General features: G+C 51.7%; 1 protein-coding gene across 2 annotated transcripts; it reads right to left on the reverse strand.

Annotated features, from left to right (window-relative positions):
* Window positions 1-973: 973 nt before the first annotated feature.
* On the reverse strand, window positions 974-4352 carry LOC109165498 (cationic amino acid transporter 1-like). Of its 2 annotated transcripts, none has more exons than XM_019314296.1 (3): window positions 4263-4352; window positions 3659-4092; window positions 974-2562 (listed from the first exon to the last, which is right to left on the reverse strand). In XM_019314296.1, the coding sequence occupies exons 2-3, from the start codon at window positions 4074-4076 to the stop codon at window positions 1127-1129; spliced, it is 1854 nt and encodes a 617-aa protein (XP_019169841.1). In that variant the 5' UTR covers window positions 4077-4092; window positions 4263-4352; the 3' UTR covers window positions 974-1126. The 2 variants fall into 2 exon arrangements, with proteins under 2 accessions (XP_019169841.1, XP_019169840.1); XM_019314295.1 differs by having other exon boundaries at window positions 4183-4329.
* Window positions 4353-13996: the final 9644 nt, after the last annotated feature.

Consider the following 13996-nt stretch of genomic DNA (forward strand, 5'->3'; position numbering starts at 1 on the left):
TATTAACATTGGGGTCAACATTTATTATCACTGTTATGCACACCAAACAAAGATATAGTGTATTACAAGAAGAGGAAAATTCAAATTGAATTCTTCTCTTCCTGTAATACGCTACAAAAAAAATTGATATATATTATTCAATTAATATATATAATTATATATTTTTTTTAAAGGACTTGGCCCGTGGGTTGGCCCATAGCGTGCGCGTGTTGCGGGTCTTAGCAGGCCAGGCCTGTTCTTTCACGGGCCTACTTTTTTCATAACCCTAACCCGTCCCATTGCAGAATGGGTGCGGATCAACTCGCGGGTTTCAGCCCAATTTGACAGTATTAGTGTACATGGGTTCAAAATACATAATTTACATAATAAATGTTCAAAATTTTGTAAAAGATAAATCGTAAACATTTAGTATATAAATTATGAACATTAAGTATGTAAATTATATATTTTAAATCCGAATTTACTTTGCAAAGTGGACCCCAATCCATGGTATAACAACTCACAAGGAAGTAACAAGTTCAAGTTATCATGCCCACAATAATTTAGCTGCATAGATATATGACAAAAGGCATGAATGTGCTCAACGACTTTTCAAGAGCTTAGCACACCAATTGGCATGGGAAAATAAAATGCATTTTAGACCATAATGTCATGTATATATATTTTGAAACAAATTCTACACCTAGATTTTACTTTCTCACTCAAATTTGTAATGTAGATTTTTTTTCTTGGGACTCCCTCACTCACAGAACTTATTATTAATTGTAACATCATAAAATAAAAGTGATCCAGAAAACATAAATTTAAAATCTATGTAATAAATTTTAAATGTAATGATCTAAAAATCAAACCCAACCTATATATTGATTGTAGCATAAATACCTTAATTAAGAAAGTGGAGCAGACTTTCACTCCCTAACTACAGAGGGTGCAAAACATATCTTGTGACACTAAGTCTGCTCTTGTGAATTTCAACTTAGCACAATCTTGAGACCGGAATCCTTGAAATTAAGCTTCAAGGTCAGTTTAATTAGTTGTCTCCTTTACTTAAATCCAAAAGGGAAATGTGGAGGGGTTGGAACTTGGAAGACAACACTACATATACACAAATCATAGATACTTTATACTAATTCCCAGAAGCATTATTGGAACCATTGGTAGCGTCTACATCATCAAAACCCGGCTTTGCCACCGCCGCGGGGGCGGCAGCGGCTGCAGATACACTTCCCTCTTCAATCTTCCGCCACTCAGCGCTCTTTTCCAGCTCCTTGGCGGTGTCATACGACGCGTGGAGGCCGAAGAAGAAATAGTATATCAGAAGAACACCGCTCCACAGTCCAAATCTCTTGAAAGAGTTTTTGTCTATTGATCCAAGGAGGAAGATGTTTACTGCGATTGACAAAGACGGGAGCCACGGCACCAGCGGAACGCCCCAAAGCCTCGGCTCGCGCGCGCGAGGAACGAAGTAGCAGAGCCCCACCGTGGAAAAGAACCACACCGGCGCCGTAACGCAGTACGCAACCCACCCATTAGTGCTAGCGCCCCAGTAAGTAGCGGTGGCGATTGAGGATGACAGGATGAGAAGAAGGAATCCGATGAGTTTATTGCGGTTCCCGACGGTGGTAACCCCGGAAACATAGTATCTCCGCACGAGGAGCGCGAGCGCGACGAGCATGAAAATGAAGAGCGTGGAGATGGAGAGGAGGTCGGCCAGAATGCTGAGCTTGGTGAAGAAGGCGATGACGGCGGTCGCCGACATCATAACCGCCGTAGCATTTATAGGCGTCCCCGTCCTGGGATCAACGTAGGAAAACCACGGCGGCATCATATGAGTCCGCGAAATATGGGTCAGATACCGCGCCTGTCCCACGGCGCCCACCAACAACACCGACGTCATCCCCTTCAGCGCCCCAAACGCCACCAAATACTGCGCCCACGACCACCCCACCGCCTTAAACGCCACCGAGAACGGCGCATTCACGTCAATACTGGTATACGGCTGCATCAAACACAGAGTCACCGCCATCACGCAGTAAATCGTGGTCGTGATCGCCATCGAACCCACCAACCCAATGGGGATATCTCTAGCAGGGTTCTTGGTCTCCTCCGCCATGGTGGAAACCGCATCAAACCCCACATACGCAAAGAACAGCACCGCCGCCGCCTTGAAGACGCCGCGGGCGCCGTTAGGCGCGAAGGGGGTGTAGTTTTTGGGGTCGGATTTTATGAGGCCGCAGACGATGATGAACACAATCACAACCATGTGAACGATGGAGGCGATGTAGTTGAGACGTGAAGAGCCCTTTGTGCTGAGGATTGCGATGATGCAAATGGCGAAACAGACTCCCACGGCGATTGGGTCTAAGAGATTATAGCCTTCGTGCAGGGCATTAGCCTTGATGAGAAAACTCTCGGGGTGTTTGTTGAAAAGAGTGGCCAAGTAGTAAGTCCATGAACGAGCAACTGCGGCTCCGCCGATCACGTACTCAAGAAGTATGTTTCCGGCAGCGATGAAGGCCACAAAGTCGCCAAGTTCAACCCTTAGATAGGCAAATGAACCACCTGACAAATAATGAAATTACAATCAATCTATATTTTTAGCCAAAACTCAAAATCATCATTGAAATGTACATAATTTATTAACTAAATACACATAATTTGATAATTGCAAACATATAATCTAAATATTAAATAATTTAAGAAGATATAAAGCCAAGTTTAATTACTACACAACATATTGAAAAAAACATTAATTAATTTTGAAACATATCTTAACTCAATCCAAACTAAATGATAACGTTACTTTGCAAGAAAAAAAAAAATGCACCAATTAATAATTAATAATTTATCAATAGAGGATTTCACTTTCTATTTTATGGAGGGGCGGACTGCTTTCCAAAGAAACAGGAGCATTGACTATTCAATACCCACCGAACACTATGTCAGGTTCACAAGCCAGCTAGCTTTTATGGAGGGAGAAGACTTCAATACCCACCGAAGACTATGTCACTTTCCAGGAGAAGACTTTAATACCCACCCTATTGAAACACTAAATACGAAAATCATGTCCCACCTTTATTTGTATACTCATTTCAAAATGAAGTGAATTAACTTTTAAATAATACTATATTCACTCTATTTTTCATTCTCCGTTTTCTCACCCTTATTTGTATACCCATCTCAAAATGAAGTGAATTAATTTTTAAATAATACTATATTCACTCTATTTTTCATTCTCCGTTAAGGTGTCTTGTCTTGATTGATCAAGAAAAACGATATGAATCATAATTTTTATTCTTTCATGTTATTACCCAATAAAACATGTGCATGTGACAGGAGAATATTCCCTGAGAATGTATATATGATTTTACTTAATTTTTACTTGGAAAATTTTATTGTATATTTTATTTTTAAATTAATAATAATAATAATAGCAACAATGACAATACAATAAATATAATATCAAAAACTATTATTATAATAATAATAATAATAATAATAATAATAATAATAATAATAATAATAATAGCAACAACAACAACAACATCAAGCTAAGTAAAAAAACAAAAGAGAAAAATACAAAAAGGAAAGAGAATCAAGGAACTTAGTCAACGAAAAATTAAATGAATAAGAAATTTAATTTGTTTAAAAATGTTACCTGCAACTGGTATCTCGACGGCGAACTCAGTGTAGCAGAAGACAGAAAGCATGGCGGAGAGGCCGGAGACGGTGTAGGAGAGGACGACAGCAGGGCCGGCGTGTTGGTTGGCCTCCTGGCCGGTGAGGACGAAAATTCCGGCGCCGATGACGGCGCCCATGCCAAACCAAATAAGATCCCACCAGTTAAGGTTCCTCTTCATCTCGTGTTGGCTGCGCGACTTGGCGGCGAGCTCCACCTGGTCCAAGGAGCGGCTGAACACCCGATCCCTCAGCCGCGCCGGAGTCTGCCTCAGCGCATTGACGTAGTTGCCCCAGCTCCTGAACGATTCCTCAGGGAGAAAATCGTCCTTACCGCAGGAACACCCTCTTCTCCTCATCCCTGATTCTGAACCGCCATTTTTAGTTTCAACCTCCATTTTAATTTCTATCGATCTACATATAAACAAAAATTTAATAAAAATAATAACATTAAGCACCATGCAAAGGAATAAATCCAGAATCTAAATACAAAACAACACAAACCTTCAACGATTTGTTATAAACAAACAAACAAAATTCTTATTCTAACGAAGAAGAAGAAGGGGAGAGATCAGAGGACTTGCCGGCTTGGTGAACTGCAAAAGCAAAGTTGCTATATAAAGTTTCAACCAGAGTGTACTGTGTATGTATAGCGGGGTATCCGGTGTCGTTCGGCAATGAGATTCCATCGAAAGCGATATATGAAAATTAACTTATTTTTTATATTTATTTTTTTTAAAATAATATAATTTACCCAATACAATATCTTAAGGTATTGATACTGCTAATTCTACGTAAGCAATATAAATAACACAAGACCAAGTAAAGCAAGTAATTCTTTATTGATCAAGGTAGAGTTCCTAAGTACAATCTACTTGGTTGCTCTGAGTGCCGACTGAGAGCGGTCGGGATTCTCTAATAACAACCTATCGATCGTCCAAAAGTCCCCTACACAGCAGCTACTGTGGGTACTTATAGCCGCGACGCCGGAGACAAGCTTCCGGCCGTTCGGCATGCTCTCCACGTAGCCTCCACGCGTCCCCCTCCCGGGTGCCCTGCCTGTCGTCGTAGAAAGCCGCCACGTGTCTTTAGCCAGCTCTCTCGCCTAAGGACCACCGCTCGGGGTTCATAGCATCGCTCGGGTAACTCCCGGTCGGACCCCGACCGGGTTCTCCTCAAGGAGCCCGACCTGTTACCTGCAAAGACATAGACAAAAGGACAAAGGCATCTCGGTCGTGGTGAAGCTGTGTCGGTCGGGATATTCCCTACCAAGAGCCCCCCAGCCCGGGCCTTTTTGATCAGTCGGGAAAAAACGGGACGGGATGAAGAAGCCCAACCGTCAGCCACCAAGCCGACCCGCCAGCTGTCATTCCATTCTACGCCACGTGTCGGCCTCTGCCGGCCTTGGCGATCCCATCCGTCGTCTCGGATTCAGCGCGGGTCGTGTCAGGCAAGTTGGCCCATTTCCCGCCTAAATGTCCTCCTATAAATAGGCCCTTGAGGCCCTCATTTGAACTTTCCTCACTCTTTCGCATCGGTCGGTACCCTCAGAGAGTCCCGAGCAGAGCAGCTTAGCAAGGCAGTCGAGCAAGCAAACTTCAACTCTCAAGCTTCAAACTTCAATCTTCCTTCAATCGGTAAGCCCTCAACCCCCCTCTTTACTTTAGGCTCTTATTTATAGGTAGAACTGCTAGGGCAACTAACTGTCCCGGACGTCTCAAGTCCTTACTAACTCCGACCGACCTTTAGGTAGATCGATATGACGAACTCCGACAGTCAAAACGCCTCGATTGCTGATTACGACGAGGAGGTCGAGCGCATCAGCGACGAGGAGGTAGGACATCCTACACCCCGGACGCTAGTCCCCGAGCGACGCCAGCCCCCGAGCAAGCCGCCGAGCGAGACAATGCATCGAGCTCCTCAGGATCGTCAAGCTCGAGTTCGAGCGGATCGGGGAGCTCCAGCGAGGAAGAAGAAGAGAGAGCCACGTCAAGCGGGCGGGGTTCTCCAACCGAGGGCGTTAGGGAAACGCCTACCCGGGTGGTTGGGGACCACCCGGAAGCTGCTCCTCGAGGGGGCGATCGAGAAAATACCCCCGAGCAGACCGAAGAAGACCCGGCCGGGCCGGCCAGACCAGCCGTCGAGCTCGAGTTCCTGAACAGCGAGAGCGTCGAGCAAGAAATGAGCCTGCTGTCCAAAGGCGAGGCGGCTCGGATTGCCGAAATACTCAGGGGTCGGGCAGAATTCGACACGAACCGGCAGCTGGGAAATGTAATTGACAGGCATCGGGGCAAGTGGATCGGGATGCACTATGACTCCCTGACAGCCCCGATCGCCATTCCCTTCACCCCCCTCCTAAATGCCTTCTTGGCCTATTACCGAGTCGTCCCGGCCCAGATCTGCCCGAACGCACATCGGATCTTGGCCTGCTTCCCACAGATATGCGCTCGGCACGGGGCCGAATGCACGATGGAGTTATTTAACTTCATCTACCAGATCAAGGTTCTCCCGGGCCGCTACGGGGGTGGGTTCCTGATGCTGCAGTCCCGAACGGATATGTGCTCGATCAGAGGCTTGCCCGGGAACAACAAGGGGTGGAAAAACAGGATTTTCTCCCTCAAGTACGAGCCCTGGATCTTCCCGGTCGATCGCGTCTGGAGCACACATTTCCGGAAACAAGTGGTGCCGGCCGAGACGCAGGCGCTGAGGGACGCGGTCAGCCGGATCTCGAGCGAGGTGCACGAATACACAATCTACCGGACGGCTGAAAGTCTCGCAGCTGCCATGCTCCCGCCCCCCACGTACGAGCTGCCGGAGAAGTATTTGCCCGTTCCGATGGGCGTGACGGTCGCCAAGCCGTCCAAACGAAAGAAGAAAGGTTTGGCACGAGCTACTTTTCCCGACCGGACCTATTACCTCGATCTAACTAACTTTCTTGTTTTGCAGCTATGGCCGAGTTCAGCGATGAAGACACCGCCCTTCCCCCACCCGTCAAGATCTCGCTCGGCGGGAAGAAGAAGGCCAAGACCAAGGCGGCCGGGGAGAAGGAGATCCCATCTGCCCGACCTCTGAGCGCCTCGACCGTGACGACGGGCGAGGGCTTCATCGTGGAGCAGCCGGACGTCCTGGTCACTCGGGTGGAGGTCGCCCGGGGCAAGGAGAAGGTCGCCGACCAGGGCGCGACCGAGGCGGGCGGCCTGAAGCGCCGCCGTGAGCAGCACAGCCCGACCCCTTCGGCCGGGCGGGAGAGGGAGCCGGCATCCGTGCTGGCACGGATCGGCAATGCCGCGCCAGCCCGAGCGGACCTGGGGAAGATGACCCCGACCCAGGTTGCTGAGCGGATCGGCTACGATCTTGCTGAGGTAAGTCCCAGCTTTTAATCTTTCTTTGCCCACATATCGTTGATCGGGCTAACTTTGATTATCTTCTTTGTGTTGCAGATCTCCCGGGCGACCCAACTTCTTCAGGGTCAAGCTTTGCTGGCCGAGGAGGCCGATCACCACAAGAAGACGGCCGCTCGCCGTCTGAAGGAGATCAAGGAGCTCCAGGCCGAGCTAGAGAAGACACAGAAGGCCCTGAAGAAGGGTGATGAGGAGCGGGTGCTGGCCGAGAAGGTCGCCAGCCGGGCGATTGGGGAGGCCCGGGAGCTGAAGGCGCAGCTCGAGAACCCGAGCGATCTGGTGCGGGCGGCCTTCAAGAACAAGGAGCTGGGCACGGCCTTCCTAACCGCAGCCCGAGGAGACGAGGTCGGGAACGAGTTGATCGTCTCGTTCGGGAAATGGGCCTTTACGGCCGGGAAGCAGAAAATGCTTGAACGCATCCGCAAGCGGTTGGAGGAGGCCCTCGACGCCGATGATCTCCAACTGGTCTTGTCGGCCTTACCCCCGGACGTGGCAGATCCCGGTCCCTCCCCCTTTACCCCGACCCCGAAAGCCAAGGTACCCGAGCCTGGGGCTTCGTCGGCGGCTGCCCCGAGCGGGAAAGAGGCGACCGCCGGCGCTCAGGAGGCGAAGAAGTAGATTTAGGCTTCTTTCCTTCTTTTTGTAAGAGACCTTAGTCGGGAGCCCGGTCCCGATTTGTACCGGGCAACTTTTGTTTGTTAATAAAGTTCTATTTTTGCTCCGTCTCGTGCTGCTCGTCTTTTATTTCCTTGCCTTTCAATTTGCACACACTGATCTTAATCACTCGACCACTTGGCCTTTAGGCCCGGTCTCGCGATACACGATCCACTCAACGCCCGACCTCACGACCTCACGGCCTGGTCGTGCGTTCGATGTTTCGACTTCAAAACTGGCCAAACGATCGGGTTTATCCGATCTCCAGGCCTTCGCCGAAAAAATTGTCAAGCCTCTATGGTCGGAATGCAACCGGACGACGGGCCGAGAATAAGCAAGCCTCTACGGTCGGAATGTAACCGAGCGACGGGCCTTGTACCATACTTCCTTATCCCAGCCCCCACACTATTGTGCGCTCGAGGCACGAGTGGGTGCGATAGTGGACAGAAGTTGGACGGATCGGGGAACAATGCCGAGAGCTCCTGGCTTCCCCAATCGGTGGCGTGACTTGAGTGTCCGCCTATGTGGAGCGCGTTTTGACCGGTCGACAGACTTCGCCCGATCGATTGAATGTTGAAATGATCTGCTCATGACGAGGGTGAAAGGAAATAACCGATCGTGCCGCCGCATACAAACGGTCGAGCAATCATTGATCGTATATACATTAAACTTTCCCGCTCGCAGGCGGTTGAACTAATTTTACAATCATAAAATTTACATAGAAACGACGACCGGGACTAACTCGCAGGTCCAGCCTCCACTTCGTCTAAAAATACAAAAAATAGGCTAATGCCTAAAAAGAACGAGGTGCTCGGAATTCCAAGTCCCCTCTATTAACCGACCCGTCGTTGTCTCTAGTCGGTATGTCCCCGGCCGGATGACAGCGTTGATGATGTACGGCCCTTCCCAATTCTGAGCTAGCTTTCCCCCTTCTAAAGGTTGACTGGCCTCCCTTCGTCGTAAGACGTAATCTCCGACTTGAAAATAACGAGGGTTGACCCGGACGTCCTTCGAGCTCTTGACGCGCTTCTGGTACTCGGCCATACGCCGAGCGGCTAGCTCTCTTTTTTCTTCGACCGCATCGAGGTCCATACCATGGCATGTTCATTGTCCTCCGCGTTGTAGGTTCTCTCTCGATCGGTCGGGATCCAAGCCTCGATCGGGAGCCGGGCTTCAGCTCCGTAAACCAGGGCGAAAGGGGTCTCCGAAGTAGCTTCCCTCGGGGTCGTCCGATAAGTCCACAAGACATATGGCAACTCATCGGCCCAACTACGACCGGCCGAGTGTAACTTCTTTTTCAGACCTTCCAAAATCGTCCGATTAGCATTTTCCACTTGCCCATTTCCCTGCGGGTAAGCGACAGATGACCGGACATGAGTTGTCCCGATCGTGGCCAAGAAATTCTGAAAATATTGGCTCACAAATTGGCGACCGTTATCGCTGATGAGATGTACGGGCACGCCAAAACGGGAAACGACATTTCTCCAAAGGAACCGAGCACACTGCTGAGATGTGATCGTGGCTAAGGGCTCGGCTTCTATCCACTTGGAGAAGTAATCCACGGCGACGATCACGAACCTTCTCCGACCGGACAGCTGGGGAAAGGGGCCCAAGATGTCTACCCCCCACCTAGCGAAAGGAATTGCGGTCGTGACCGGCTGGTAGAACGTTGCCGGGCGTCCAGGCATCCGGGCGTATAGTTGGCACGTCTCACATTCCCGAGCTAAGTTTTCACAGTCTAGCTGGAGGGACGGCCAATAGTACCCGATCACCATGATACGACGAGCCAGGGATCGACCTCCCTGATGCGAGGAGCAGATCCCCGAGTGAAGCTCCTTCATCACTAAATCCGCTTCAAACGCGGTCAGGCATCACATGAGAGGACCTCCATACGATCGTCGATATAGACGACCGTTCGAGACCTGGAACCTCGGGGCTCTCAGCTTGGCCTTTCGAGCACGCTGCGGGTCGTCTGGGAGTCGACCGTGCTCGAGGTATTCCTTCAGATCAGTGATCCAGCTATCTTCCACCGGTTGGATTGGATTGATCGGCAGGCGATGGATACTGTGTCTGGGGATCACCAAGATCCGGGCTATCTTCGACATGTGTTCCGGGGCATCTTGGGCCAATTTGGACAAGATATCCGCATCGGCGTTATCCAATCGGGGTATATGTCGGACGGTGTACCCCCGGAACTGTGCAAGCTTCTCCATGGCGAGGTCTCGGTATAGTTGTAGACGTTCTCCGTTGACCTCATAATCTCCGAGAACTTGCCCGACCACGAGCGCAGAATCGGTTTGGGCTCGGATGTATTCAGCCCCCAAGTCCCGAGCGCATTGCAAGCCATTCACAAATGCTTCATACTCGGCTTCGTTGTTGGTCGGGTGGAACTGATACATCAGAGCGAAATACACCTTGAAACCTTCTGGGCTCGTGACCACTACTCCTCCGCCCGCTCCTTTTTTGCTACTTGACCCGTCAGTAGCTAGCGACCACCACTCGGCCTCGGGATCCTCAACCTCGGGGGGTCGGGTATCCCGGGCGGTGCACTCGACCAAGAAATCTGCCAGAGCCTGACCTTTGATTGCTGGTCTCGGTCGGTATTCGATCGCGTACTGGGTCAGCATTAACGCCCATTTGACTAGGCGGCCGGATGAAGAGGCGGTGCGAAGGACTGGTCCGATCGGCTGATCGGTCAACACGCGAATCGCTCGACCCTGGAAGTAGGGAGCCAACTTCTTCGCGGCGGTATAGAGGGCGTAGACGACCTTCTCCAACCGGGAGTACTGGAGCTCGGGACCATGTAGCGCATGGCTTACATAGTACACCGGTCGCTGGACCCCTTCCGGATCGGTTCGGCACAACACTGCGCTTACTGCACGATCGGAGACGGCGAGGTACACGTCTAGCTCTTCTCCGAGCTCAGGCTTTGAGAGCACAATAGGTGACATGAGGTACTCCTTCAGCTCATCGAAAGCTGCTCGGCACTCTTCGTCCCAGACGAACCCATTAACTTTTCGCAATACCTTGAAGAAAGGTAAAGCGCGCTCGGCTAACTTGGAGAGGAACCGGCTGAGGGCTGCCAACCGACCAGTCAATTGCTGGACCTCCCGAACGGTAGACGGTGGTTGCATGTCCAGAATCGCTTTAACTTTGGCCGGGTTGGGCTCAATTCCTCTCTTGGTCATCATGTAGCCGAGGAACTTGCCGGTCTGAACCGCGAATGTGCACTTGGTCGGGTTCAGCCGTAACTGGTACTTCCTCATGATCTGGAAGCACTCCCGGAGGTCCCGAGTGTGGTCGGACCGGTCCCGACTCTTGACCAGCATATCATCAATATAGGCCCCCATCGTTCGGCCTAATAGATCGGCGAAGAGCATATTGACCATTCTCTGATAGGTCGCTCCAGCATTCCGGAGGCCGAACGGCATCACTCGGTAACAATACAGCCCGTCCGGGGTCACGAAGGCTATCTTGCTTTCGTCTTCATGGTGCATCATAATCTGGTGATACCCCTTAAAGGCATCCATGAAGCTCATCAACTCGGCCCCGGCCGTCTCGTCGACCATTTGATGAATGCTCGGTAGAGGATAAGGGTCGAGCGGACAGGCCTTGTTGAGGTCCGTGAAGTCTATGCACATCCTCCAAGCTGGGGGCTTTGGAACTAGAACAATGTTTGCCACCCACTCGGGATAGATAACCGGGCGGATGTGCTCGATCGCCGCCATTTTCTTGACCTCCTCTCTAACAAACTCGCGGCGATCGGAAGATAGGTGTCGTGTCTTCTGTACGACCGGTTTCGCTGCGGGATCGACGGCTAGCTTATGGCAAATGACCGATCGATCGATCCCGGGCATGTCTTCGGGTCCCCACGCAAAAATATCAGCATACTCCCTGAGTATGCTCAGAACCTCCGCTCGGAGCTCGGGGGTGAGGGCCCGGCCAATTTTAATCTTCCTATCCGGGCGGTCCTCGGATAGGGGAACTTCTTCTATCTCTTCGGAAGGTTCGGGTTGCTCCTTCCGTTCTTTGGCCTCCTCTTTGGCTATAGTGTTCACCCGGGAAGACGGACCGGAATCGCGTCTGTTGACCGCTCGGGTGTAGCACTTCCGGGCGGACTGGACATCGCCACGGACCACACCGACCCCATTTGGGGTGGGGAATTTCATGCAGAGATGGGGCATGGAAATTATCCCACCGATCTTCATGATGGCGGGTCGGCCTAGGATGATGTTGTGGACGCAATGGAGGTTGACCACAACGAACTCAAGCTCTGTCTTGATCAACTTCGGGGGGGGGGGGGTGCCGATCTCGACCGGGAGAGTGATTTTGCCTTCGGGGTAAATGAGGGCCCAGGTAAATCCCGACAGTGGTACACCGACCGGAGTCAGCTCCTTCCTGTCAAGGCCAAGCTTCTCGAACACGTCCAAGTACAGGACGTTCACACTGCTACCCGTGTCCACCATAACCCTCTGGACGTCCGTTCCCTTGACGTCGATTGTGACCACGAGCGCCTCCATGCCGTGGTCACTGCTGCTAGGTTGGTCCTCTAAGGTGAAGGTTATGGGCTCCATTTTTTGTCTTTTCCCGGTCTCTCGGGAATCCACAATCGCAACCGGGCAATTCGACCTCGGCTGGGAAGCGTCTTCTAAGCCACCAAATATGACATGGATGGTGGGCTTGCCGACCGGGCGACTGCTGGTCGGGGGATCAGGGTCCGTCGGTCTTCATGACGATCGTCCCTTCGATCGTCTCTTCGGTCCTGACCCGACCGATCGGAGCGGTGATGAGATCGCCTGTGATCCCTCCGATCGGTATTCCTCTTGCTTTCTTCTCTCTTCCCCACGCACTTGTCCAATTTTCCCAAATTGAGCAAATCTTCCAACAATTGGCGCAGGTGGGTGCACTCCTCGGTATCATGCCCGGCGCATCGGTGGTAAGCACAGTGCTTACTCTTATCAGGGCCGTCTCGATCGGGATGGGGGAGTTTGATGAGGTTGCAAGATTGAGCATACTGCATGGCCTCCGCTGCAGATCGGTTTTAAGGCCGTAAACTCACCAGGCCTGGTGCGGGATCGGGGACGATCGTGTCCCGATTGATGTTCCGCCCGGCCGGCCGGTTTACGGGACGAAGAACCGACCTCTTGTGAACGTTTCACGGCATTCGCCTCACCAGCATTGGCGTAATCCGTGACCCTTCGGAGGGCCTCCTCGTATGTGGTCGGGGGGTGAAGGATGAAATCCTGGTATAGATACCCGCCCGGAGGGAGATGTGAAGCATGTGGGTGGCGGTCGCATCATCCATGGGTTCGACCTCCCCGACCGCTGCTTTCCACTTGATGAGGAAGTCGGTCAAGCTTTCCCCTTCGAGCTGCTTGGCCTTCTCGAGGTACATGTAAGACTTCCTCACCACTTTGGAAGTAATGAACTTCCGTACAAACTTGATCGCCAGGGTCTCAAATTTGTCGATCGACCCGGGGGCAAGGTGCGGAACCACTCTGCTGCCCGACCGGTGAGGGTTGAGTAGAAGGCCCTGCACATCACGGCGTCTGAAACGCCCTTCAGCATCATGTTGCTGAAAAAATCGTTCACGTGAGCCTCAGGATCTGTCCGACCGTCGTAGCTCTTCTCTCCCGAGACCTTTAAGTCGAGCGGGTAAGGCTGAGCCATTACCGCTGCTGTGAAAGGCGTCTGGTGGAGGGTCGATCGGTCGGCCGGGGGTGCTGCAGGATATGCATTCCTTAGCTGCGCAACTTCCGCCTGAAGGTTGTAGAGCAACCCTCGGGTTTCGTTGAGCTCGGCGTTCTGGGCGGCTTGGGCTGTATCCCGAGCGCGTCGACGTCGATGTGATCTCGACCCGCTGTACCCGGACGAGGCCTCGTGGCTAGCTTCCCGCATTTGTTCGTCCTCTTGCCTGGGGTTCGGGTCCTGGGGTCCCAGGCGCTGGCGCATCTCTGGTCGGGAGACGGTCGAAAGCTACCGCTCGGGCAACCTCTTCTGGGTCCTCCGCTTGAACGGCCTGAACTGGTGCCTCCATCGCGTCAGCACCCCCCGACCCCAACCGCGAATGAGCCGAGCGTCGAGCCCGGGAAGTGGACTGACGCTGCGGCTCCTACTTGAGCGGTCGGCTGTACTGGGAGGGGCGGCGGCTGGAGCTGTGTAGACAGGCGTGTAAGGTGGATAGCCAACCGGGGAAGTGTAGCACATCGGTTGGCCTGGCCAAAACCCGTATGGTGGAGGTGGAACCGGATACGGGTACTGGG

The sequence above is a fragment of the Ipomoea nil genome, unplaced genomic scaffold (genome assembly GCF_001879475.1).
Source record: "Ipomoea nil cultivar Tokyo-kokei standard unplaced genomic scaffold, Asagao_1.1 scaffold3069, whole genome shotgun sequence".
Lineage (NCBI taxonomy): Eukaryota > Viridiplantae > Streptophyta > Magnoliopsida > Solanales > Convolvulaceae > Ipomoea > Ipomoea nil.

Excerpts from the sequence above, each read along its gene's own strand:
- LOC109165498 (XM_019314296.1), bottom strand. The coding sequence starts at position 4,076 with ATGGAGGTTGAAACTAAAAATGGCGGTTCAGAATCAGGGATGAGGAGA. Across the intron at positions 2,563-3,658 it reads CGTCGAGATACCAGTTGCAG|GTGGTTCATTTGCCTATCTA; the intron begins GTAACATTTTTA and ends ATTATTTGTCAG.